The 27,864-nt window shown below is 52.0% G+C and overlaps 1 protein-coding gene across 1 annotated transcript; it reads right to left on the reverse strand.

Moving 5' to 3' along the window:
• Positions 1-3,493: 3,493 nt before the first annotated feature.
• On the reverse strand, positions 3,494-27,648 carry GTSE1 (G2 and S-phase expressed 1). The gene is made up of 9 exons (XM_065887876.1): positions 27,627-27,648; positions 21,201-21,258; positions 20,616-21,099; positions 14,628-14,742; positions 8,844-8,916; positions 6,345-6,575; positions 4,720-4,924; positions 4,046-4,258; positions 3,494-3,577 (listed from the first exon to the last, which is right to left on the reverse strand). The coding sequence occupies exons 1-9, from the start codon at positions 27,646-27,648 to the stop codon at positions 3,494-3,496; spliced, it is 1,485 nt and encodes a 494-aa protein (XP_065743948.1).
• Between the last annotated feature and the right edge of the window lie 216 nt (positions 27,649-27,864).

The raw sequence follows: 27,864 nt of genomic DNA on the forward strand, positions 1-27,864 counted from the left end.
GGACTTGATGATTGTGTCTCGTGGCATGTTTCCTGAGGATGAAGTGCCTGCCAGGTCAGCCTCAGTGTGTGAGGTGCATTGGGGCCATCGGACTGGAGATGCAGCTGTTCCTGAAGGAACGAGCGAGCCTGAGGGTGAGGGTGGGGATGGGGGCCTGGCACAGGGTGGCAGGGGGGCTGATTTGGGGTGATAGAACCCGGAAATATTTTCTGGGCCAAATAGAAGAGTGTGGGAAGGGAAGAGCATGTAAATGAAAGCAAAGGAAGAGGCCCAGATGGGACACCTAGACAGAGCAGAGCTGGCTGGAGGTCCAGTGACTGACGGGGCGAGCAGCCGGGAGAGCAGGAAGCTGGAGGTCAGTGCGCAGTGCCAAGGCCAGGAGTGCCACAGGGCTCAGGGGACTGAGATTTGGTTTGATGCCAGCGGCTACGGCCCACATGTGCCAAACACAGGCACTCTGTAAATCAGTGACTCTTAGCTTTTTCTACTTCCACAGTTCCATTTTACAGGGTGGCCCAGTGTACACACCAACCTCTACACATGAGTGTAAGAAAGAACGGTTCTCAAAACAGCTCTTATCCTTGAAACGTGCCATGTACCGATTATTTTTCTTGTTTTAAAACTGCTGCTGGTGTTGACTAAATTGATTTCAGGTAGGATTTGAACCACGGTTTGAAAAAAGCAGGAGAGGACAGGCACTACAAATGCAGATGGTTTTTCAGTCTGGCCAGTAACACACACACCAAAGATTGGCATTAAAATCACATTAATTTAACAGTTTCTTGGAAAGTTAACAGTGGACATAAATGTCTGAACGTGGATAATTATTAGGCAAGTCATTTTCTTGAGGACAGGAATAGTTTTAAGAGTCTCGAGTGAAATGAGGAAGGCCCCAAGTCTCCATTTGTGAGACGAGAAGCAGGAACTGCCAACTGGAGCAGGCGGGACGAGCTCCCTGGTTGGAGGGAAGGACACAGGGCCCCTGTGGGGACACAGAAGAAGGGACCAGGGAAACATCCAGCAGGGGGCGCATTTCCCGGAAGAGATGAGTAAACCCAGTATCTGGATGCCTGGCCTTCAGCGGATTTAAGGGTGAGCACTTAGTCGAGGTTGTGGAGTGGCCCAGCTGATGTCACTGGACTTTGGGCTCAGTCTGGGGGGCCCCACCTTGCCCGGGGGCAGTTTGGTGCAGGGTTGGGGCCGAGTCCAGTTTCCTGAACCGCAAAGGGCTCTGGGGTTAGGAGTGCTGCCACCCACCTCCAAAGTGGCTGAAACCTGACACATCGGCAACTTCTCTTCTGCTGCTTTTCAGTTAAATGTGCGGTGTTTTAGCTACCTGGTAGCTCCAGGTCTTTAATCACTGTGCATAATCCAGGTCCATGATGGACCAGCCATGTAAATGACTATGACATCCCAAGTGCTGTCTGCCAATAGCAAGGTAAGATGTGTGGATGGCAGAGCTGTGAAACGTGAAGGCATTTGCACCGGGAAATTAATGAAATGTGGTGAAAATCTCCTGAAGTTGGAACTCTAAACCCAGGAGGGTGGCCCTCTGGTGGCCATTGACACTGCTATACAGAAGAAGTGGCCGGCCCCTCCCTGGGCTCTGGAAGCACCTTGGTCTCCCTTCCAGTGGTGGACTTAGGGGCCGGGAGCCAGAGAGGAAAAGAGCTTTGTCGACCCGAGCAGCCAGACAGAAACCCAGACAGGAAGGGAAGGGGGTGACACACGGGGTGGCAGGTACCGCTTTATCCAGCGCGTGCTCTGGGGGGCCTCCTCCCATCTGTTTGAAGAGACTTCAGGTCAGGTTACGTCTGTCCTGCCTGGGGACACTTGTAGATTGGACAAGGCACCACGGCCCCCAGGAGAGCTTGGCTGTTCCCAAGGAGCCTTGGGGAGGGCGGGCACGGAATGAGAAGAGCCAGGGAGCAGGCGGGGCCAAAGGCCCAGCTCGACCCCAGGCTGTGGGTGGGAAGGCTGGAGCCCATTTGGTCCCTCTCTCCCACCCACCGTCACGCCCCCAGAAGACAGCGATGCGTGAGCTTTGCACCCACCGTGACCCCCGGCAGAAATGCAGCCTGTGCACAGGAGATCCTCCATAAATGTGTGTTGAATGAATTCCAGATTTTGGGTTTTCCCCTGTGAAATGGGGGGCCGGGTCAGACAGCTGAGGACCCCTGCGGTGGATTCTAGAATTCCACACTGCCCACCGGCGTGGAGACAAGAGGGAAGGAGTGGACGGCCGTGACTCCTCTGGGCTCTCCAGCTGGGCGAGGGCCCTGTTCCAAGAGTCTAACCGCTAGACAGGGACAACTCCAATTATGAACTCTGACTTCCAAGCATTCCCGCCTTTACCTGTGATGCCCTCTACAGGTGCGGCGGTGCCACCCACGGTACGCTCTTTTCTACTCTTGATACCACCGGAGTCGCCGTTCCAAATGATGATTTGCCTTCACGACATTCACCAGAGAAAGCGCAAGCACGGCCCTCTGGGGACAGAGTTCCCTGGTTTCGTGCTGGGAACACTGGATGGGAGCCCCCAAAGCAGGTCCAATCAGCAGCTTTTCTACTGTGTGCTGTGAAGCCACTGAATTAAGACTGTGAGAAATGGTCTATAAGGATTAGTGGCTTTCAGGCCAGCTAGTTTTTAACAAATTAAGTTAGAACAGCTCCAGGCAGGGAGTAAGCCTTCCAGTGACCCTGCCGCCCTCCTGCTGCTCGCACCCGAGGGGACTGTCCCTTGTACACCTCCTGTCACCTTGGTATCAGATAAGCCCCTCCTCTCCCACGCTTCCCTCTCCATCCCGCACCCCACCTCCCTAGAGCAGCCTCCCCTTAAGGTGTGGTCTCTGGCCCATCTCATCGGAATCACCTGGGTGCCCAGTGAAAGTGCAGATTACCGGGCCTGCCCCGCCCGGAACTGAGGGTTGGGGCCTGGGGTCTGCATTTAACCAATTTTTCTCCACAGTAAATTTTGAAAATCACTCTTGTAGAAAGCAAGTTTGGATAATATAAATGGTGCACACTGACGAGTAATAACAATCGCTATGCATGTTTGCACATCAGGATAACCCTAAACATCAAGACAGGCTTTAATACATTTCATTTATTTTACAATTTAACTTAATCTAGACTGTTTAACTTTTCATACAAACTTAATTTTAAAAATAGTCACTTGCTATTTTACATACAAAAGGTTCAAAACAAATTCTTCACCTGGAGCGACTGTGGCTCTGCTCCCAGCGTGTGAGCGGGGCCGTGAGGACGGGCGCCGTTGAGGACGGAGGCCGTCGGCCAGTAGTGACCTCAGGTGGCCAAACACCCCCCAACCCCACGGCCCCGCTCCAGGCACGGCAGCTTTACTTAGGGTTCTGTTTTGTGTTTCAAGTTTTCCAATACAATTCCTCGTAAAATTTATTTCTGAGGGTGGAAAACCACTTTCGGACTGACTGTTCTTGTAACTTTGAGTGAAACGCAAAGGATTTCATTCCGCTCAGAACTTGACAAGTGGTGACTCCACGTTTTCCTTGTCAGCCTCGGGGCTCAGCAGGATCAGAGGGGAAGCCAAGTCTATGAGCTGCAGGAGAGAAGCCACAGAGGTGAACGGAGTGTCCACGCCGCCCCTTCCCGGCCCGCAGACCCCGAAGGACTGGTCCCCTGAAGACCAGGCTGCCTGCGGCCAGCTCCCTGCGGCTCGGCACCCAGCTGCTCAGTGAACCTGGCTCAGGCCCAGTGGAAAGGCACCTTGGCCATCGTGTGTAAGCAGCTGGAGGGAGAAGACGCCAAGTTCCTCAGCCGTTTCTGCTCGCACGGCGCACGTGAAGCACCCGGGGGCCCTGGCCCCGGGAGGGCTCCCGGGTGGCTTCCTGCTCGCGACTTGGCGAACTGTGCGCTCACACCGCTAACGGTGAGGCGAGCCGAGCCACGTCACCCTCAGGAGCCCCAGTGGCCACTCTCCAGGGTCACCGGGACGTGCCTGGGGGAAGAGGAGACCCAACTGAGACCACCCAAGGCCGAAGCCAGTGAGGCCCCTGCCACACCTCACCTGTCCCACCTCGTGGCAGGGCTTGGCCACAGCCCTCCTGTCGGCATCTGGGGTGTTTGTCAGGAGGTCGACCAGGGGCCCGCTTCCAGACCCCAAAGCCACACTCGCCTCCGGCGTCTTGCAGAAGTCGATGAGCGGGAGGTCGCCCAGGGGTGTGGCTGCAGCCCGCAGGGTGACGCTAAGCTGATCCAGTTTGACATCCACGAGAAGATCCTAGGCAAGAAACAAGACTGAAAGGCGATCCTAGCATCTTCTGTCAACCATCCTGGGAAAACAAGTGGGCTCTGCTTAGGTCCCACATGACTGGCAGTTTGGAAACCCAAGGAAGGAGGGCTGGGCTGGGCCCTGGTGTGGGGAGGGGCTGCGGTGGGCGCCGACAGCCCTCCTCGCCGCGGCCCTCCGGCCCGTCCGCTCCCTCCTGCCAGGGGCCAACGCTGGAGCTCCCGCTCACCCACTCCCTGCTGCCCCGCTTCCCATCTCCCACCCTTTGAAACCTGGCCATCTCCATGGTCGGAAACGGGAGACGCAGCTTCTGTCTCCTCCAGAGGTGGGAGGTCCTGACCCCTTCCCTTCGGTGCAGCTGGCACCAGAGGAGCCGGGGTCACAGATGACATTCCGCGGTCACCCGGGGGTAGCCCAGGACAACACAAGTCAACGCTGTCTGCTTCTCGCACCTCACTGGGTGTTGTAGCTTCAGGTGGCTGTGCTTCGTCCAGCGCTACTTCTGTGGTGATACTTTTTAAAAAACTGAAGTCACTCTTTTCTGGAGAAAAGTTAAGTGCCTGTGGCACAGCAGACGCAGGAGGAAAGCTCCCATCCGGGGACCAGCCTGAGGGCCCGGCGGCGGCCCTGCTGTCACCCTCTCTCACTGGCGCAGTTCTGCGGGAGGGAAAGAGGGCATCTCATCAGGACACTTCCGGGCGACACTCGTTTGTTTGGCTGTGGCTCGGGGAGACTGTTTTTGGAGAAGTGTCGTCCCGTGAGGAGCGGCCAGCTCTGGTTCCTGCTCCTGCAGGACGACTGCACAGTCTCCGAGGTCCCTCTCAGCGCCAGCTACCAGTCTGTATCCCACGTGCCTATGTGATGCCTTTTTCCATAGGTATTAAAGAGGAGGAACAAGCGAGGACCACGTGCGGGCATCCCGCCTCTGTCCACGTGCTGCGGCCATGTCCACCCTCCCGCCCGGGATGCCACCTCCTTGGAAGGCCTGGGCCCGCGGACAGGTCTGAATGCCCTGGTTACACGCTCTGCGGCGGGGCCGTCCCCATCCACCTGTCACCCTGCAGATATGCTGCCCTGGTGTCTGTGTTGCCTGTTAGACGGTGCAGGGAGACCCGGCCGGGCCGCCACTTCCCGCTGCGTCTCCAGGCCCAGGACAGAGTCTGCCGCCTGGCGGGCCTCAGACACCCGATGACTCGGAACCGAATTACAGGAGGAAAGCAGCAGTTTCCGTAAATTAATACAGCGTCTTTTCTTTTTAATATTTTAAAGGCTTCATAATAATTTGAAAGAATTTTTCCCTCTGCTGACGCCTGCAAACCAACGACGCGTGTGAACAGAGCACTGTGACTGGCCACACGATGGGCCTGTGTCTTACTGTCTGGCGTCCCTTCTCCCCCACGTGACACACAGCCCAGCACTTTCTTTCTCTAGTCTTCTGTGTCCTCACAGAACTAAACAGACGTGTACATGCCTGACACCCACTGCTGGCAGATCTGCACACTAGCGCCCCCAGCCTTTCCCAACGCTCGGCCACAAGGAGAGAATCGAGGCCTGATGCGACACTGCGCCCGTTCAGTCTCCTGCACAGACAAAGCAGGACCAGGGCCAGCGAGTGGGAGACAGGGCAGAGGCGGGTGGGCAGCATCTTTTCCCAGGAAGCCTGAGTGTGGCCACCCTGACTGAAACCCTCGAGGGCAAGGCTGCGGGCTCTCCCTGGAACCCGGCCACAGGGACGGCTCCTGAGTGCGCAGCTCTGCCCCAGGGCTCCTCCCTGTGAGAGACTCTGGTCTCCCCCAAGGGTGTAACGAGGTCCAGGCATCCTCCCCGCCTGCTCAGGCCTCCGGCCTGGACCCGGGATGTGACGTCAGGAGAGAAACACAACCAAGGAGCAGGTGGCCTGCCTTCCCCGCAGAGACCCACCAATGGGAGGGCGTGCAGTGCGGCCAGGCTCCCCCACGGCTGCCGAGAAGCGGTGATGAACCGCAGTCTGGCTGCTTCCTGACCGTGATTTCCCAGCACATGATCACTTGAGGTTTTATGAATCTGAAACAAACTTAGTGCAGCCTTTAACTCTTACCTCACTGCAGATTTTTTCTGGGGCTCAGAAGAAAGTCGCCGAGCAGACACACGCAGGGAAGAAGCCAGAATCCTGGGCATAGTTTTAGGGGTCGCCAGGGGCAGGCTGGAGAGTCGACGGCTGGCAGGCGTGGGCAGGGCTGACCTGCGCCCCGTGCTCACAGGGGTCCTCACGCTGCTTATGAGGCTCTGCGATGCTGAGGACCATCTAGCAGGAGTGCTGTGAGCAACCCTAGAAACACGAAAGTCTTAAGCGGAACAAAAAAATCTAACAATTCAGCCATGCGCTAACGCAGTAGAAAGTCCGTGGCTTCAATGTAGAAGATTCAAGCCAGCGAAGCCCATTAGAGCCCTGTCCTCTGAGCAGGGGGTGCGGCCACCGACCCCCCGGGAGCCCTGGCGTGGGCTTCGGTTCCTCAGTGGGCCCATCTGAGGTTCTGATCCAGTGTGGCTGCACGTCATGGGTGGTACCATGAAGTGCTCTCCACGGGAGCTCACAGGGATCTCAAAGTCACCTCTTGCTGGCGTTAAGTATTTCCACAAGGAAGTCCAGGCCCAGGGCGGGCCCGGCCGGGCACGCGAGCCGACAAGCACTCTCCGTGTGCACCTGCTCCTGGGTCTAAGGCCCCTGAATCAGGTGTGAACGCAGGTGAGTGACTCGGGACACCGGATGCCTGTTTCCCACGCATCTCTCCTTCCCACCCTGGCGATACCTGCGGCTTCACCTGCCAGCGCATCCTGCCTCACTGTCAGTTCGTTTGGTTGTTGATAAAGGAGAGAGGCCGAATAAAGTAAACTGTTATCTGATTAAACAAAATAAAGTCAAGGGCCTCCCGCCAACGTGGAGCCCATGGGAGGCCAGATGGCACATCTATCATCCACCAGGGACGGTCCGCATGCTCAGGAAGAGTCTAAACGCAGACTCTAACATCCACTGAAAGACAGTCACCGCAGGAGCGTGGGCAGGAGAGGTGCTGTACGCAAGCTGCCGCGCCCTGCAGACTTCCGGGATCTGCCCCACGTCCGTCACTGCTGAGTACTGGCAGCTCCACCACGAACTCCAGTGAAAATAAAGACAGACTTAAACAAATGTAAGCTTCAAAGTAGCCCTGGCCGGTAGGAACCATTTCCCTGTTGTACAGGCGAGAAGCCCGAGGCACAGAGAGGTGAATCGAGGCCGCCAGTGGCCGTCAGGTCTGGGTCTTGCTCTGAGCCGCTGTGCGTGGCGGGAAGGCGGCTCAGCATGGCTGATACTGTAAGGGAAGCGTCTGGCCCAAGCCCAGGAAGTGCCCCCCAAGTTCACACACAAGGAAATGAAGGCCCGGAGCCGCGCAGAGTGGCGGACGGCCCAGGCTGGGCTGGGGCGGACCCAGGGTTAGGGCCCTGCTCCGGCACTTGTCCTGCCCGCCGCACCCCAGCAAGGTCCGAAGCAGCGCTCCCACCCTGGCCACATGCTGGTGCCGGGACCCCAGCCTTGGGAACAGTGCTCCTGTGGGTCAGTGACCTCACTTTTGCCCCGCCCCCAGCTGACGGGCCCAGGACTGAGTTGCACTGGGCCAGGGTCCCTCCACTGTGACGGCACTCAGAGCTGGGCCGGGGCCCGGTCACCAGAGGGCCAGACGTGTGGGGGAGCAGCCCACCCACCTCAGCAGGTGGCAGTAAAGGTGGCAGCAGGAAGGCAGTCAGGGGAGGGGCTGCCCTTCGTGTGAATGACTCCCAGGCAGGCACACATGCGCGCGCATGTGTTTTCTTACTGTTTGCGGCACTGCTGTGCTGTGCTTGGTTCCATCCCCGCTGGACAGATGGGGAAACGAGGTCAGAACGGTAACCTGCACTAGATCTAGACCACACAGTGGCAGCACTGGGACTCAAACCGGAGTCTGAGTGGCTGAGCCAGGCCAGTGGTCTTCAAATGGGGTGCACACGAGTCACCTGTGAGACCCTGCAGGCCCAGGGCTCCACACCAGACCCACTGATCGGAACCTCCGTCGGGGGCTGGGCGGTCTGGCTGGAGAACTACAGGTTCAGGGCTGAGGACTGGTACTCCCAGCTCCGGAGGCGAGTCTGGGGCCGCCGTCACCACGAGGGACACGAGGGCGGCTCCAAGAGACCAGGCTCAGGCCAGGCATGTGGAGCCAGGCTGCGGGTTCAGAAGTTAGCAGGGGCCTCAGTTTGTTCTCATAAGAAAAGAGTGGCACGGACACATATACACTACCAGATGTAAAATAGATAGCCAGTGGGAAGCAGCTGCATAGCACAGGGAGATCAGCTCGGTGCTTTGGGAGAGGTGGGATAGGGAGGGAGGGAGGGAGGGAGGGAGGGAGGGAGGGAGGGAGGGAGGGAGGGAGATGCAAGAGGGAGGGGATATGGGGACATATGTATACATACAGCCGATTCACTTTGTTATACAGCAGAAACTAACACACCGTTGTAAAGCAATTAGACTCCAATAAAGAAGTTAAAAAAACAAAAAAAAAGAGGAAGCAGACCGACTCAGTACCTCCCCACCGACGTGCAGGACTGCGGCCTCTGCGCCCGACAGGACTTTGGTGTCGCACCGTCCAGGGGTTCACCTGAGACGAGAAGGGAAGTGACAGTCAGTCAGATGCGGGGCAGGTGACGCATCTGCCTTCACCAAACAGGCGGTCCTCCTCTAAGTGTCCCACGTTCCCAAGATGCAGCGAAGACGGCACGTAAAGTAGACGAAGGCCAGACAAGCCAGAGGGAAAACCTTCCGGCCCTGGCGTGTGGGAAGGGACATGTCCTCCCTCCCCGGCGACCCACCAGGCAGGGCTGTGGTGCCAACCAGCGGGTGCAGAGGAGGAAGAGTCCTGGTCTCTCCACTGCCCTCAGCCTGGCTAATCCCCAGACGGGGACGGAGTGGCCAGAGGGGCGAGGCGGCACACAGCACACGACCCCGTCGGGTCTCCCCGTGAGCCCCGCCTGCAGAAGCGGCGCCAGCACGGGGGGGTCCAGGCGGGCCCCACAGAGCCCGCCACCGCCTCGGCTCTCGGGAACCGGGAGGGCACGAGGTCATCTTAAGACGTGACGTTATTTATGTGCCGTCTGGTGGTTGATGAGCATTTCTGCATGTGTGGTCTCATCTGGTCACAAGGCAACGACCAGCGGGCTCAGAGGACTGAGCCCCGGGCCGCCATCCACGGGGACCAAGTCCCAGACTCACCCGGGGGCCCCCAAAGCCACAGGTGCCAGGCCCCCTGGCAGCACCCTTCTGTGTTTTGGAAGCCAAGGGCAGAGGCCGACCCCAGCCCCAAAGGGGAAGGTGGCCCGGGTCTCCGAGGAGGCAGGAGAGGCCCAGGCCCTGCTCCTACGGGTACCTCCCCCCCGGCCCCCCATCTCAAACCAACCTGCACCTGCCCCCTCGCCCCGTCCTCCCTCTCTGCCCCCGATCCACGTCTCTGTGCCTCTTCACAGCAAATCTTCTCAAAAGAGCTGCCCGTATGTGCTTATCCTCATCTTCCACCTCCTGTTCTTTTCAAACGTTGATCAGATCAAAGTGACCCACACACCAAAAAAAAAAAAAAATGAAGAGATTCAAAATGGCAGGCTCCAGCCACACCTACCCTATTTCCACCTTGCTTGTTTCCTGAGGTGTTTACCTTCTATCTCTAAATTACATATCCTGCTACTTCCTCGTTTTTCAAAACCTTGAGATGTCATGATATGATCCCAGCTCCCTCACAGTCTCACGGCCCCGATCCATGCGGCCGCCTGCCCTCCAGGGTTTCCGTTTTGACAACTGAGTCTAACGGAGTACGCAGCCCATCTTCCCGCAGTGCCCATCCATCCCGTACCTCGAGTTCGTAAGAACTGCCTCCAGGGATTTCCCCGGTGGCCCAGAGGGTAAGACTCCGCACTCCCAACGTAGGGGACCCGGGTTCGATCCCTGGTTGGGGACTAGATCCTGCACGCATGGCACAACTAAGAAGTCCACACGGCACACCAAAGATCCCGCGTGCCACAACTAAGACCCGGTGCAGCCAAAACAAATAACTATTTTTTAGAAAAGGAAAAAAAACCCAAAAAGAACTGCCTCCATCTTTTGCTGGTTTCTTATTTGGCGGCCTGTGACGAAATGTCCTGCAACCTCTGTCTTTGGGAGCGTTTCCACGTGGCTGCCTCTTGGGCTCCAAGCCCACACGTTTCCTGGAGGTCTCTCTCCCAGACCGGGCTGTGCCCCTCACTCTCACCGCCTCCTGTGTTGGGTTCCCCCTTTTCAGGCCCCATAACTTCTTCTTTCCTGTTTCCTCCCTCATCTTAGTGGAAGACTCTTCAGGAGCTTCCAGAGAGTGCACAGGAGGGCAACTATTTTTGTGGAATTTCAGATTATTAAAGTGCCCTTATTATACCCCAGTCAACCAAGGCTTAGTCCAGGGCCCGAGTCCGAAGGGCCTGGAAATTACTTCCTCCCGGAGCTGCAGGTGCTCTTCCCTCCAAGGAGCTTCTGATCCACAGAGACGCCTGCCGGTCCCCCGGTCTCCGTCCCTCGTGTGGTTCCTGGAAGCAGTCACGGTAAATGACACTGAGAACCAAGAGTGTTTTCAGAGACTTGTATCCTAAAGGCTCTGCCGCAGCTCTGTTCACACCGTCCCCATGGCTCCTCTGTGATGACAGCCAGGGTCACGCGGCAGCCAGAGTGAGCGGCCACCGCACGGGCAGAGCTGCAGGGTCGCGCCCACAGCCTTGCGGGCAGACGTCGTGGAACCACTCGGCCCGGGACGAACGACGAAAGGTGTGCCCGCTATGGACCTGCTGTTGCGAAGCAACAGGAACAGCCTCGCGCAGCGAGCGTGCAGATGTCAGAAGGGCCGAGGGCTGAGGGCCCCGCCTGGGCAGCGGAGGGCAGGAGTCCTGTGGCTCCACACGGCTGACAGCCGGGCAGTGGGGGACCAGTCGGCAGCCAGGCAGCGGCAGCACCTCGGCCAGAGGCGTGTCGGGCTGCGGGCGTTTGGGAAGAGGAAGCAAACGCTGCTGAACGCGGTCCACGGGCCCTGCGCCAGGGGCTGCCCCGAAGGCCCCGTCTGTCAGGGCGTCCGTGTCTGCAAACACACCGGGCTCTCCGCGGCGGAAAGCTAAACTTCCCCTGCGGCTCAGGCTGCTCCTCTGAGGTCCAAGCTCACACCCGGCCCACGGAGCCCGCGGGCACTGCAGACTCCACAGGTCCACACTGGACAGCTAGTCTCCACCCCGAGCTGCTCTCCCTCCGGCCCTCCATCACCACGGTGCTCCTGCCAAAGCCTCGGGGTCACTCTGAGTCCCCAAGGCCACACTGCCTCCTGGTCTCCCAGAGCGTCCCCAGGTCGGAGCCCTTCTCACCTTTGCTGCCACCACCTCCGCGATCTCTCGTCTGGACCCCAGCCAGGCATGGGCATGGTCCTCCCTGCTCCCACTCTGGCCACAGGGCCTGTCTCTCCCTCTGCTGAGGGATCTGTCGAAGGTCATGTTCCTCCCTGCTCAGACCCTCGCAGGCACCCCCTCTTGCACGGGTATGCCGACGGCCACCTCCACGCACGGCCCAGGCGAGCTGGCCTCTGACTGCCTCTCCGTCTCCGTCTCTTCTTACCCTTATCCTCGCTCACTAACGGGGCTGAGGTTGCTGGTTTTGATCAGTATCTGCTCCCCTCTTCTTAGAAAGACGTTTTAGCTGAGTGTAGGAAAGACCCCATACCTTAGCATCGCCTGCAGGTAAGTGTCGTCACGTGACTAAGTCCTGGGCAATGACTTCCACAGAAGGAAGTGGCATGTGCAACTTCCAGTAAGTATCCTTGGAAGGTAGGGCTTTGTTCTTCTTCACCTATTTCACCTTTCCTGCTGGTAGGTGTGAGGGCTGGAGCTGGTGCAGCCATACTAGATGATGAGGAAGAGAAGCTAACCGTGGCAAAACAAGATGGAAGAGGCCCGGACCCCTAACACAACGAGAGACATAGCAGCTCTGGAAAATCTACGTAGACTTTCAAGTGAGAGGGAACTAAACATCTATCTTGATGAAAACCGATGCTATTCTGGGCTTGTAGCAGAACCTAACCCTAACTTAACTACACATCCCTACCACTCCAGCCTTCGTTCTGTTTTCAGAACTCGTCCAGCACCTTTCTGCCTCAGGACCTTTGCACTTGCCGTTTCCTGCCTGGACCATTCTCCCTCTGGCTCTTCTAATGGCTGCCTTCTCCTCATGGCTCAGATCTCAGCTCAGTGTTACCTCTTGAGGGAGCCTGCACTGGCCATCTAAGCTTAAAGAACCCCTCTATCTAAATTCTTCCCCATCCTCTTTTATTCACTTATGACCTGAAAGTATACTTATTTGACACTTCTTATCTTTTATTCTTAATATGTACGTTCCACGAGTAGGATATCTGTCTTACCATTACACCCCTTATACCTAAAAGAGTGTCCAGCACTGGACAACACTCCAAAGAACGGCTCATTCTTACATAAGCAGTAACTCAAGTGAGGTTGTCACGTGTTAAAGGCCACCTGTACTGGCCAGTGAAGCTGACAACTTCAAAACGTTCAAGCCACTAGAAGGCGTGTGTTTGAGCGAGGAGAGCTGTGCTCCCCCTTCATCAGCTCCACGCAACTCCTTGCATTATACACATTTATCAGATTAATTCACCTTGACCAAACGCCCCACCTACTACTTGCCAGACACCATGCAGGGCTTTCTGCCTGGTAGCGCTGCCAGGATGCCGGGGCAGGTGGGGAGAGCCCAAGGAGGCTGGAACTGGAGGGGCAGAGTACTAGAGAGGAGGGAGCTACAGAGAGAGAAGGAGCTCTAGAAACCTGAGAGGGACCCCGAGTCCTCACTGCATAGACAGCAGCAGCATGCACATGGGGCAGGACTCCCAAAGAGACAAGAACCACCACTAGGAACACTGCCAGCGTCACGCAGGGCTGCGGAACACACCAACTGGCCAGAGTGGACACCTCGTGGACACAGCACACTCAGGAGAGGCTCAGGAAGGCCACACGTTAGTTGCAGGGCTAAACTATCCCAGGAGTAAAGGCCAAGACCTGCCCCATCAAAGCTCTAAAAGAAGCCCCGAAAGGATCAAGTTCTCCTGAAATTTAACTGCCTGCCAAAGTAAAATTCAACCTCTTAAAGAAAGACAATGAAGTCCAGACATACAAAAATATAAAATTTATGATGTCTAGCAGACAATAAAAAATTATTGGGATGAACTGGGAGACTGGGATTGACATATATATACTATTGATAGAGGAAGATAGACAATTAATGAGAACCTACTGTATAGCACAGGGAACTCTACTCAGGGCTCTGAGGTGACCTAAATGAGAAGGAAATCCAAAAAAGAGGGGATATGTGTATACGTATAGCTGATTCACTTTGCTGTACAGTACAAACTAATACAATGTTGTAAAGCAACTATACTCCAATTAAAAGAATTTTTTAAAGGTAAATCTATAAACATTAAAAAAAAATTATTAAGCATGTGAAGAAGCAGGAAAATGTGACCATAACCAGGAAAAAATCAGTCGATAAAAACAGACCCAAAATGATGGGGAAGATGGAATTAGAAGAAACAGACTTTAGAACGACCATTATAAACATGTTCAAGAATTCAAAGGAAAACATAAAGACCATGAGGACAATGGGGAAACTATAATGCCAGAAATGAAAATTTAACTGGACGGGCTCAAGAGCAGATTAGACACACTGCAGAAAAAGCTGTGTACACGTGGGGACGAGATGGTAGAAACTATCAGAACTGAACCACAAGACAAGAGGCTGGGGTGGTGCGCGGAAAACAAAGCTTCGGTGACCTAAACGACAACATACAGAGGCCTACAACACAGGCAACGAGAGGAAATGAGGGGAAGCAAGAAAAAATACTTGAAGGAATAACGGACACAGTTTTTCCAGATTTGATTAAAAATATCAACCCACAGATCAAAGTAGCTCAAGAACCCCCAAGCAGGATAAACACAAAGAAAGCCATATGAAAATACCTAATAATCGACATGCTGAAAATAACAAGAGAAAATCTTAAGAGCAGCCATGCGACAATGACATGTTACATAGAGGGGAGGAATATAATATAAGGTAAGAAATTCACTGAATTATCCAACACAAAGAAAATTAGAAGACATATATAAAGTGCTTTAAGTAAAACGAAAGCAAAGAAACCACCATCACCAAAACCAACAATTTTTAAAATTTTAAATATAATTCGTTCAATGTTTTAAAAACACATTAAAGAAATAAATACAAATAAAAACACATTAAAGTGCATCTATTACTTACCAGTAGAACACTCGGGAATTTTAAATTGACCTGTAGCGGTGGGCATAACCTTCGCCTTGGAATTCAGACAGGAATCGCGCCTTCTTGTACTCCCAGTCTTATTCATCTGAGAAGACTGTGACGAACTGAGATGAGAGTTCAGCCCGGGGCCTCCCTGTCCTGGACTCTGGGGTTGGGTGAGAGCTGCCCTGGTGGGCGCCCTGGACTGCTCCGCTGTCCACTCAGCAACTCCGGGCCTCTGGCTCTGCCTGCAGGACACGCCTGCAGGGCCCGGCTGCAGACACAGCCGTGGCAGGACAAGTCCCGTTCTGCCCGACTGGCTGGTGTTTGCCTGGGAACTGTCCGCAGGAACGCTTGGACGTGCCCTTGGCTTAGCTGGAAGAGGAGACACAAAATCTGGTTATCACTCAAACCGATGTTAGTTTTAAATTATGAAGTTCTTTCTCTCTCTGACACACACACACACACAAGATATGCTAATCTACCTTAAAATATTGTCAAATGAGGAAAATTACTTATTTCTATCATGGTGATTTCCATATTAAAAAAAATATGAACAATATTCTGTATGTCCATCAGGCAACATCCTCAAACACGGGACAACCCAGATTGCTCGCGGCTTAGCTGAATGTAGTCTCAGGCGCCAATTCTGGACACAATTACCAAGATGCACATAAGGATACGTAAGTTCAAGCTCTCCTATCTTCATTGATTATGTCGACGGCAGAAAACTACCCTAGCTGAACAGGTGAAAATGGATGGTCTAGACACATGCCCCACCTGGCCAGTCAGGGAGGTGGGGAGGGAAACATGAAGAGAAGACAGTCCTTACCGGTTGGTTCCTTTAAATTACAAGGAAGTTAGGTCATATCAATTATGAGCGTTACTTAAATCAGCATAGTAGATAAACTAGGGTGAAAATACTCAGCTGCCAGTACACGCAACACAGAGCTCAATCTGGTAAAAGGTTCTTAAGAGAAATTTAAGAGAATGACTGAAGCCACAGCTCATGTTACACCGTGTTAACGGTTTCACAATGCTCTCCCCATCACACTATGGAATCTGACCCTGGTGACTCTGCTACGCACAACAGAGAAATATACACTCACCAGAAGCCTCCCCTCAATCTGTCTCAACCTTTTCCAGAGGCAGGACCAGAAATCGTAAACAAAAATGGTGCTGATGCCCTGAACCATTACAGCAAAACAGACCTCCCAGCACCTAATGTAATGGAACTTTTTTCCACTGGACACATGCCACGTGCGAGACACAGGAATGAGACTTTACGTGGTTCTTCTAAGGCCCACAAGGACACCGCCAGGGAGATGTCATCCCCTCAGTTTGTAAAGATACAGGAACAACTTAAGTTCTCTTAACCACCAACTAACAGGATTCCAAATCAGATCAGTCCCATCCAGGAGTTTAGACTTTTCACATTTTGTATACAAAGTGCACACCATGCTGCTCAGCCTATGGTCAGAGTCTACACAGCAAATATAATTTGAAGAGTTTCATCCTAAAGAGCAGGAAGTCCAATGCCTTTCCCCGTAGCCTACTAGGGTTTCTCCCCTTTACCGCTAGATGGCACCCTTGGCTCGCAAAGATTAAAAAGTAGCTTGAATTTAAACAGCTTTGGGAGTACAGATATCAATAAACACACAGGAGTTACAGGGGTTCTATGCCCTAGACTATCTGGAACAGCCCTACTTTAAAAAAAATCTGTGTCTAATCACATGACTGAGGCCGGCCTCGGCGTCCTCCCAGGTCCGCTGGCACCAGGAGAGCGTGCCCACTTTGTGCCTGCTTACCCTACCCTGAACCAGGACTGCCCATCAGAGGCATGCCCCTCGGAGGAGGACAGGGACCCCAACAGTCTCCCCTGCCCCAGACCACAGCAAGCCTTCCAGAATCTTCGGCTAAGTGGTTCTGTGACAAGTCTGGCAGGAATGGACCGCGCTCAGGGCCGGCCTTACCTTTGCCAGCCGCTGGAGACGCACACACACTGGCACTCACTCCCGAGATGGACCCTGAGGAGGACTTTCTTGCAAGACTGCCAGCACATCCAGGTGGCTTTAACATGGTTTTCTTCAGCCCAAACTAAAACAAAGACTTCATTACTACCCATGGCTTATTACTGCAAAAGGGGTTTTTAAATGGCTTTTAATAGTTTACAAATTGTCTTGAATTTAAGGAAGAAAAAGGTCAAGCAGTACTTCCCACGGAGTGGCCGACAAAGCCCTGCAGGAGGAACACCTGGCAGCCTGCTTACGGCTGATCTGGGGCCTGGACCCTGGCCTATGGAGTCAACAGCTGCGAGGCCCAGCACTGGGCAGCCTTAACGAGTACCACCAGTGACATGGCACTTTTCACAAGCACACACAGCTCAACGCTGGAAAATAAACAGCAAAGATGTGGATGGTAGTCCCCATGCCTGTGAGGGGCTGCAGTTTTCAGAGCACTGACGTTCCATCTCCTCGGTGCACGGATGCAGTGAGGGAGACCCTGTGCTCAGAGAGGCTGACGTTCCTCAATCCATTCGGCTCCCCGGGGGCAGAGGCCGGCCCCTCACGCATGCCAGGCCTGTGTGCCCTGCATTTCGCCAAGCTGCCTCTCCTGTTTTCAACCAGGTCCTATTTTCAACCTCCCTAACCTATTTTCAACCTCCCTAACCTTGATTTTAATCAAGACGCATCCCACGTGGGGGACTTCCCTGGCAGTCCAGAGGTTAAGACTCTGCGCTACCACCACAGGGGGCCTGGGTTCAATCCCTGGTGGGGGAACTAAGATCCCACATGCCGCATGGCGCGGCCTGAAAAAAAGAAAAGACACGTCCCCTGTATACAAAGCGTCCCCTTATTCCCTTCGACCACAGGCCAAAGCCCCCCTCAGCACTGGCCAACCCACCTTGTTTGGAACAGGGAGCGACCGCTTGCCTTGGACCATGTGGTTTCCACCGGCTGGCAAGCTAGCGACGTCCCGGGCGGCACGGGGCTTGTCAGGGGGCACGCTGCTGTGGGAATCCTTTTCATTTAGGATTTTCATCCTGGAAGGACTAGCTGGTTTCTCTTTCATGGGCTGAAAAATTGTAAATTGAAATGTGAGAACTATCTAGTCGTTCACAATGTACAGACACACGAAGGCTTCAGTTAGAGCAACTGCAGCCACCATCCATCTCCCAACACACGGTCCTCAATTCATCACCTGGATGCGGCTTCCCTGGTGGCGTGGTGGTTAAGAATCTGCCTGCCAATGCAGGGGACACGGATTCAAGCCCTGGTCCGGGAAGATCCCACATGCCGTGGAGCAACTGAGTCCATGCGCCACAACTACTGAAGCCCGCACGCCTAGAGCCCGTGCTCCGCAACAAGAGAAGCCACCACAGTGAGAAGCCCACGCACTGCAACCAAGAGTAGCCCCTGCTCGCTGCAACTAGAGAAGGCCCGCGCGCAACGATGACCCAACGCAGCCAAAAATTAAATAATAAATAAAATTCATCACCTGGATGGAAAGGAATATGGCGGTTCACTTCCTCCGCCAAATTACCAGACAGAAGGGTGATGGAGCTGGCTTCCTCACTGAACACAGGGCAAAATAATACCAAGACAGACCATTAATAGGAGGAGCTCCTCTAAAGCGCCTCCTCAGTCAGGATTCATATTTAAGGGTGATAATGAGGCAACTGCTTCCAGTTACATAAAGTTTAAAATGCTGTACAGAACGGAATCGTTCATTAAATGGTCATGCCCTCTACCAGAGGGGCTGCTTAACTGCAATAAATCTTCATCTAGGACTGAAAGCCATTTTTCTTTGGCGAGCAGAGTCCAACAGACAATAAATCCCTGCCATTCAGGTACAAGGGCATTCATGGAACAAATCCACGCTTACATAAGTAACCCCTCATACGAAGACTTCATAAGAAGCAAAAGCAGCTCATAAAGCAGTAACTTTCTCTTTCCTTTACATCATTTTTAAAATTGAGATATACTTCACGTAACATAAAATTCACCATTTTAAAGTGTACATTTCAGTGGTTTTTATACTCTGTGCTGTGCAACCACTTACAATGTAACTGTAGATCATTTTTGTTGCTCCTAAAAGAAACTCATGACCATTAGCGGTCACTGCGCATTCCTCCAACCTCCCAGCCCAGACAACCACAGATGTACTGTCTCTAGAACATGACTTGCCTATTACGGTCACTTCCTGTACATGAGATCATACGACATGGGACCTTCTGCGTCTGGCTTCTTTCACTGACCTAGTTCCCCGGGGTCATCTGTATGTAGCATGTGTAAGTCCTCCATTTCTTCATGGCTAAAAATATTCCGTGTATGGAGAGACCACATTTCCCTTATCCATTCATCAGCTGATGGGCATCTGGGTTGGTACTGATTTTGGGTTATTGTGAATGCTGCTGCTATGAACATTGCTACACAGGTTTTTGCGTGGACATACGTTTTCAATTTTCTTGAGACTATGCCAAAGTGTGGAAATTGCTGGGTCATGTGATAACTCTATGTTTAACTTTTCCAGGAATTGCCAAGCCAAACTGTTTCCACAGTGGCCGCACCACTGCACAGTCCCATGAGCGATGTACATCCTCACCAACACTTGTTGTTTTTTCTCCTAACTACGGCCATCCTAGCAGCTGCCTTGCAAAGACACTTCTAAATAGTACAATCAAGTGGTCCAGCTGTGTCTAGAGGCGATCCTCACAGGGGTGACCTGTGTCAGTGAGTCACTCTGGATGTGACTGACTCTCCTCACAGAAACAATGTGGGGAGTGATGGGGGTGCCCAAGTGAGCTCAAACGCTGCCTAAGGGTCCAGCTAACACCTCACTGACCAAAAACTCAGCTCTCCGGCAATAGAGCACTACTTAGGACCAGGAAAATAAAAGGACCCAGAAGAAGCAAAATTATACCCCAACTCCCTGTCCTGAGTCCACGTGTTACACACAGAACCACGTTGCTTTCATTCTAGAAACATCGCTTCAGAAATTTACATCCAAATTATTTCCAGGAAGAGGAGTTTGCATGATTAAAGGAACAGTCTCAGCCCTGGGGAAGCAATGGTCGCTCACCCCGTTGGTGCAGGGCTCTGCACGCCAAACCCACTTTCAGCTTGGTTCAATGCTGGGTTCTGATAGTAGGGAGTCGTGTGGTTCCGGAGATGTGCTCGTAAAGGGAAGCGATTTTCTAGGCCCTTGCTGGGTGTTCTGCATCGACCTAAACCTGCTAACAACCCCACAAAGCATCATTCCTCTCTCACTGGCTCGGAAAGGGCGCAGGGCGGGCTCCAAGCTGCTCCTCCCTGAGGCAAACCCAGGAGACGGCTGTAATCTGACACCCACCCTCTGCTGCCCCGGAGCCCTCCCACAAGAGCCGCTCGGACCCCCGCTTCCCAGAGATGGCTGGCCGCACCCCAAAGGCACACAGGTCCACTGCCCCCTCCCAAGGCAGTGCATCCACTCGTGCCTGGGAGGGAACAATCTAAACTCAGTCATGGTTAGGGAGGGAGACCAATGGCCATTCCCGGAGGGGGGAAGAAGGTGCTTGTTAACGCACATAAAATCCCTAACGGGTGGAATACCCAGTGCTGTAACAAAACAGAAGGAAAGATCTCAAACTGAATTGAGGAGGAGGTGTTTTTAAGTCACAGCAGCGAGGCAGCCCCGCCCACGGGCCCCAAGCCCCGCTCCCCGCGCCACTGGCACTGCCGCTCCTGGACTTCCCACGCCTGCGCTCCGGAGCCTCAGAGCAGCTGCGTTCCCAGGTTCCTCCCCACAACGGTTTCTGTTCTAGGGCACAAACCAAGCGGGCTCAGAAGCACGGCAGCGGCTGGCTCCCCAGATAAATGTGCTGCTGGGGGTCGTGGCTACCTTCTCCAGGGCCGAGGGAATGCTTTTTCCTCTAAGAGACGAGGCTCGCGGCAGCAGTGTGCTGGTGACCTTTTTCTGAGTGCCAGCCTGGTCCGGAGGGTGAGCAGCGCCTGGCTCCACTGGCAAAGAGGAGCACGAGGCGTGCGGTGGCCCCGGCATCTGGGGGCAAGCAGCCGGCAGGGCTGCACCCGAGGGGGGCTGGGTTCCCCAGAGCGGCGGTCCCCTCGAGGGGCTGTCCGGCAGGTGGTACGTCTCCCTCTTCAGTGACTTGAGGCTTTTCTTCGCTTCATTTTCTCTCTCAAAGAGGTGTATTTTTAGTTTTGATTCCTGTATGAATCCTTCCACTCCCTGGCTCCCAGGGTCTTTGGGCGTGGCAGCTGGGGTCGCCTTGGCTTTGCTGTTGCTTTGTATCTGTAAGGCCAGTAAGTGAGCTTCTTTATACACTTCCACAAATTTTTCCCCAGTCAGAGGACTCCAGGATGCTGGCAAAGGAGGCTCTTCAGGAATCTGACGATTTAATTCTAAGCTGGCAGCAATACATCTTTCTTTATGGCCAACAGGTCCAAGAAAGACTTCATCATCTTCATTGGCACTATTTTATCAGAAAAGGATTATTAATAACACGGGCATTTAAATGAAAGATTCACTGAACGTGGTTATACAAAGGCCAGGGAAGAAAACTCATTTGTTTACCTTGAAGAAGACAATGAGAGATCAAAGTCAAACTTTTCATCAGCCAAAAGAAGAGTATCTGGGGAGGAGAAAGTCAGTCGTTACTTTAGGGATGGGCTGCTAACGAGGAGACATCACCATAGTCTCTACAGCTGTCAAAACTAGTTTGAAATCTCACTTCCAAAAGTGTGACATTATTTTAATAGCCACATTTTCTTAAGGGGCGTTAGATTATCTTATTTTTTCCATTTCCTTTTAAAAATAGCATCAGCCATTCTGTGTTTGCTAAGCTGCCACCAAAGCCTAAGTCCTTATTTTTCAGCCCTTATTTTAAAGATATAATCGAAAATGCATTCGCCGAGTCACTGGAATAGCTTTGCAAGACTAGGTAAGTCGTTTTCTGGTATAGAACAGTTTCGAAAGACCAGCTGCCTCAGCTCCCCTAGAATTAAATTCCCCATTTACGAAGTGCATCTAGTCCTCTTTCAGAAGCAAATTCAGCGTTACTCAAGCGCACGGCAGGGCTCCATGCGTACCTGTCGACTGTCGCCTCTCCTTGGAGCTCATCCTGAACGCCCAGATAAAACTGCTCCCCGTGCCCTGTCCACCACAGTTGCCTTCCCCAGCCCTGCGTGTCCACGAGCCACCACTGACAGACCACGGGCTCTGGGGCAGCGGGTCTCTCGGCTAGGACGGCCTCTCGCTCCTCCAGCTTCACACCCCACTCCACTCCTGCCCTCCCCTAGGGCTCCTGCAGCCCCCGGCCGGACCTCTGCCTTAGCACCCCTATCCTGTAAATGTCTCTCACCAACCAGGCTGTAAGCTCCTCCAGGACAGCAAATGCCTGCTACTCTCCCAAACTCCCCAATGTCCAGCTAAGGGCCCGGACTCAGCAAATATTTATCAAAATGCAATAAACTGGTATCTCAATGCTATAAACTTCAGATACCACTTTCACAAATCTTACTTTATTTGATCCTAATAAACAATGCACCGTGCTTGTCAAAACCATAAACTTTTAAAATATACTGATAGCCTAATTAGGTCCTACTTAGTCAATGCAATTAGTCCTAACTACCTAATCAAGGAAAAGCTAGAAAGCACAATTGCACAAAAGAAATAAAGAGAAACAGAGAAAGATGAAAAGATTCATAAGCTAGTTTGCTCAACTCTGCACATAAACCTAAGAACTTGGCTGACAGAGATAATGTTCTAGGAAATAGAATATTTTTTGTATTTAAATGATTAAAATCGATTTATTTACAAACCTGACTCCAAAAGAAAGAAAAAAAAATCTTAATAGTTCAATTATCACAAAATAACTGGAGAAATTTATTGAAGAGCCATTCTCCCCAAAAAAGCACAAGTCCTAGATAGTTTCACAGGATGAGTCTATCAAATCTTTCAAGAATATGTCATTCCAAAACCATTTATACTGCTCCAAAGGACAGGAAAAGGGAAACCTTCCAGATTGCATCTATGAAGCAAGCACAGCCATACCAAAAACCTACAAAGTTTGCTCTAGAAAGAAAACTAAGGACTTGGCTTGTGTCAACATAAAACTCCTAAATAGGCATATTTGCGAACAGAACCCAGCAACACATTAAGAGTCGATGATGATGACTCTATCATGACCAAGTGAGGTTCAGCCAGGACCTCAGGACTGCAGGACAGTTTGGTTTCACACAATCTAGTAGCATGATCACATTACTAGACCTACGCGGGAAGCCAGGGTCACCTCCACATACACTGACAAGGCACATGACAAAATGCAACACACACTGTTGACTTTAAAAGAACTACAAAGAAAGTAATAGACATATTTTATCATATAAGGAAGTACCCATCTCAACCCAAAAGCCAAAATTAGATTTAATGGGATACCATCAGAAGCATTCCTCCTAAAGCCAGGAGCAAATACATATTATCAGTTAGGATAGATTAACTTATGCTGAAGTAACAAACAATCCCCAAATCTCAAGTGGCTTATAACAACAAAGCTGTATTTCTCACTCAAACTGCCTGCCAGGGCCCCATTCCATGTACCCCTCACTCCAGAACCCATGCTGACGGAGCCTCCACCATCGGAAGCACTGCTGGTCTTCATGGCAGAAGAAAGGGGAAATAGCAAATTCCACGTTGGGTCTAAAAGACCTACAGGTGACACGTAACATTCCCCTTTCACTGGACATCTGAGGCAAATCCAACTTTAAGTGGGCAGGGAAGTACAATTCTACCATGTATCCAAGAGGAAAAAAACAAAAAGCAGAAATACCGACGAACAGTGCTACTGACGACCATCTACACATAAATTAACCAGCAAGCCCACATCAGGCTTAATGGAGAACTACAGAAGAAGTTTCCTTAAAGCTGGCACGTGGCAAGGCCATCTACGGTCACAATTCTTAACATTATTCTGGATGCATTAACCAACACAATTAGACAAAGGAAAGAATTTGGAGGCTAAAATTACCACAATGCACAGATGCTATGATTACAGACACAAGAAAAATCAAGAAAATCAACTAAAAACGATTATAAATTGTAAACAGATAAAAGCACATGGCTGACTAAATTATTACACAGCAATCAACAGCTTTCAGGACATCCCTGGTGGTCCAGTGTTTAAGACTCCGCACTCCCGATGCAGGCGGCACGGGTTTGATCCCTGGTCGGGGAGCTAAGATCCCACACGCTGCACGGCACAGCCACAAAAAACAAACAAACAAACAACACCTTTCACATCTAAAAAGAACGGAAGATACAGTGGAAGAAAAGACCTCATTTACTGTAGCACCAAGGAGATGCAAAACACCTAAGAACAAACCTAACAAGAAATACGCAACATGGATATAAAAAAAACCTTAGTATATCATAAAGGTAACATATCAAATAAAAGGGGAAAGCGGATTATTCAATTAATGGTATTGAGATAAACTTGATAACCTTTTTTGGGGGGGAATATATATGTATCTAAAGTTTGATCCATACCTCATACCATACCAGAACAAATTCCAAATAAGTCAAAGACTTAACTGAAAAAATGAAACCCCAAGGGAACAAGAAACCATGGGGAAATCACTTTATAACCTGGTGTGCAGAGGTCCAACTATGATACCAAACTGGAAGCCATAGAACAAAAAGTTGACAGTCTAATATATTAATAATTTAACATCTCTGCATGGCAAAAATCACCATGAGCAAAGTTAAACAAGCAGGGAAAAGAACACATGCAGCTCACGTCACAGAGGGCCGACTGGGGAACAGTGCTGCAAGCTGTAAGAAAACAACTAAGGCAGAACGGAAGAACAGACAAAGGATATGAACGGAGGAAATTTACGGGAGATAAAATGACATGTTCTTAAATATAGGATCAGGAGTCCAGCCGCACTCAAAAATAAGAGTAATGAAAAATCCTGAGATTCCGGAGATTGCACTTTTCATTTATAAGATTGTTAAAAATCAAAAAGTTTGATTTGTAAGTTACTACAGCTCTACAGAGGGTAACCTGGCAGTATCTACTAAGTAAGAAATGCACATACACTTTGACTTTGACCCAGAAGTCTACCGCTGTCAAGTATCCCCTATTATTATTATTATTATTTTTGGCTGCGTGCGCGGCTTGTGAGATCTTAGTTCCCCGACCAGGGATTGAACCCGGGCCCTCAGCAGTGAAAGCGCCAGAGTCCTAACTACTGGACGGCCAGGGAATTCCCCCCATGTTATTTATTGCAGCAGCATTCGTTACGGCAAGACACCAGACACAAACTAAATGTTCCCGGAGAGCAGATAGGAGTACAGCACAGCCCCACAGCGGAATGGAACACTACTTAGGCTCAAAAAAAAAAAAAAGTAACACTTCATATACTGATATACAAAGATCAAGATAAATTAGGTGCAAAAACCAAGATGCAGAACAGAGTTCTATGTGCTACAGAAAAGGGGGACTCGAATGACACATACTGCCTTGCCCTTGCACAAGTTAGGTCTGGACCACCCAGGACACCGATGACATCAGTGGCCTTTGGAGGTGGTAACTGGGCAGCTGAGGGACAAAAAGGAGATGGAGACGTACATTTCACGTTTCACGTGTCTGAACCTAGGAAGTCATTTTTACAGGTCACTGCTACAGACTTCCATCTGTCTGCTGTGGAGAAAGGAATCCCGGACCGGGAGTCAGGGGAAAAGCCTTCTATACCAGGCTCCGCGACTGGCTCCGAGTGACCTGGGCTGGCTGCCTTGTCCATTCTGCAAACTCGGGCCGTGTGCTCCCCTGGGAGTGCACTGTCCAGTGGGCACACTGAGTGAAAGGCAGTGTGGTGAGGGGCCAACGTGGAGGTGGGGACACCTCTGAGGAAGTGGCCAGTGGCGGGAGGAGGTGGAAACATAGGTAGGATCAGATCCCGGACAGAGTCCAAGCCATGACAGGCTTCTACTTTATCCAAAGTGGGACAGGGGCTATTGAAGGGTTTTAAGCAGAAGAGAGATATGCTCTAACTTCTGTGTTTAAAAGGTTACCCTGGGGGCTGTGTACAGCGTATCAGAAAAGCAGCAGGTCGTATCTACTGAAATTACAGAGTGCACACTGCAAAGTATACAAGTAGGCAGGGACTTCCCTGGGGGCACAGTGGTTGAGACTCCACGCTCCCAGTGCAGGGGGCCCTGGTTGGATCCCTGGTCAGGGAACTAGATCCCACATGCCGCAACGAAGAGTTCACATGCTGCAACTAAGGAGCTCACGTGCCACAACCAAGGAGCTGGTGAGCTGCAACTAAGGAGCCTGTCTGCCGCAACTAAGACCCAGCACAACCAAATAAATAAATAAATATTAAAGAATAAAATAAAATACTTATGAATAAATATTAAAAAAAACAAAAAAGTAGGTGGAGGTGAGTTAACATGGCTGAGACCAAGGTGGTGGCATTTGGGTGGAACTGGAAAGAGGTAGATGGATCCAAGCTATATGGTGGAAATGACAATAACTGATGATTGAACGAACGTGGCAGCTTCACAACTTTCACAGCTGGGTGAATGGAGAGGCAATTTCCTTCCATTAGAAAGACAAAGAGCCTGCTAAGAATGGGGTGGGAGCCAGGTACCTGCTGAGTTAAGAGGTGGGAGACATTTACGTGAAGATGCCAAGTACAAGGGCAGGTGAACACACAGGCCAGAGCTCAGAGGAGAGGCTGCGCTCAAGACAAAATGTGGGCACCACCAGAAAGGAGAATGGATTTAAAGCCATGGGACTGTCTGAGAACCTGTGCGGGGAAGTACAAAGAGACCCCAGACCAGGTCCCGGAGAGAGGAAGAGAAGTCTGCAAAGAGATGGAAGTACACCAGCCAGCGAGGCAGGAGGAAAACCAAGATGCCTCAGAAGCCAAGCAAGGAAAGTTTCCGGAAGGAGAAAAGGTCCAAGGTTACTGAGAGGACAGAAAAATGAGAGCAGATTTGGCAACACGGATGTCCTCAGTGACGGATAAAGGCAGCTTGAGTGGAGTGTCGGGGCACAGGGGGTTGGCAGAGGTTGAAGGATGTGAAAAAATAGTGAAGATTCTTGAAGTCTGGCTCTGAATGAGGCACACGGCAGTGGAGAGGGAGCGGAGGATATGGGACAAGTCAGATAATGGGACCTGTCTGCACGTCGATGATGAACGTGAGTTAATGGACAGGCAAAAAAGTAAGGATGCGAAGGGAGGGTGACAGAGGGCTGAAGGCCTCAGGAAGCAGCAACGGGGGATTCAGCGGGCACGTGGAAGGGCCTCGGAAGGGGGGATAGAAGAGGAAGGGGGAGAAGACTGCAGCGGCAAATACTGTTCTAGATCCGATGAAGCAGCACCGATGACTGGCATCCTCTAGGATGGTTTCTGCAGAATGGAGTACTTAAGGATACAGGGAGACCCAGTCTACTCGCATGGGTGTTGTGAAGAACAAAGGATAAAGGATGTCAACACGCTTTAGCAGAAAAAGAGGGCGTGGCCCTTAACTCATTCTGTGAGTCTGCTGTCACCTCCACACTCAAACCTGACAGGAACAGAACAAGACAGCAAAGTTACAGACCAGGCTCACTCACTTACGTGGTGGCCAAGATCGTGAACAAGTTTCAGCCAACAGAAACCAGCAACAAGCAAAAAAAAAAAAAAAAGGCAACCTCTAATCCAATTCCACAAATATCCGAGTGCCTATCAAGTGTCAGGCACTGAGGACACTGCAGTAAAAAAAACCGACAAGAATCTCTGCTGTGACAGAAGTTAAAACTGGGGGGTAAAGGGAATGTAGAAAAGCGGAAAATAAAGAAGTTAGAGGGATGCAAACTCCTTGAAGACAGGGGCCAGGAGTTCAACGGGTTCAGAGCACGGGATGAGCAGTGAATAAATAAACGAGTTCTCGCAGGACCTGCATCTTCCCTGAGCTCCCCGAACCAACAGCGCTGTAGTCACAGGGACGTACCATTCTTCTTGGGAACCTCCATCTCCGCTTCTCGGGCCAGGCTGGCTGAAGGCACGTCGCTGCCGTCCCCTCCTTGCGCGGCGAGGGCTGGCAGAAGTCACTGCTGGGACCAGAGGCAAGAAGGTGAGCGGGTGTCAGAGCCCAGGCCCCGGGTTCCTCCAGCCCCAGGGAAGCCTCGCAGCGTGGGCCGCTGCAGCTCGGACTAGGCAGAGGGGGCTGGCGGCCGCGGCGGGTCAGG

The sequence above is a fragment of the Phocoena phocoena genome, chromosome 11 (genome assembly GCF_963924675.1).
Source record: "Phocoena phocoena chromosome 11, mPhoPho1.1, whole genome shotgun sequence".
NCBI lineage: Eukaryota > Metazoa > Chordata > Mammalia > Artiodactyla > Phocoenidae > Phocoena > Phocoena phocoena.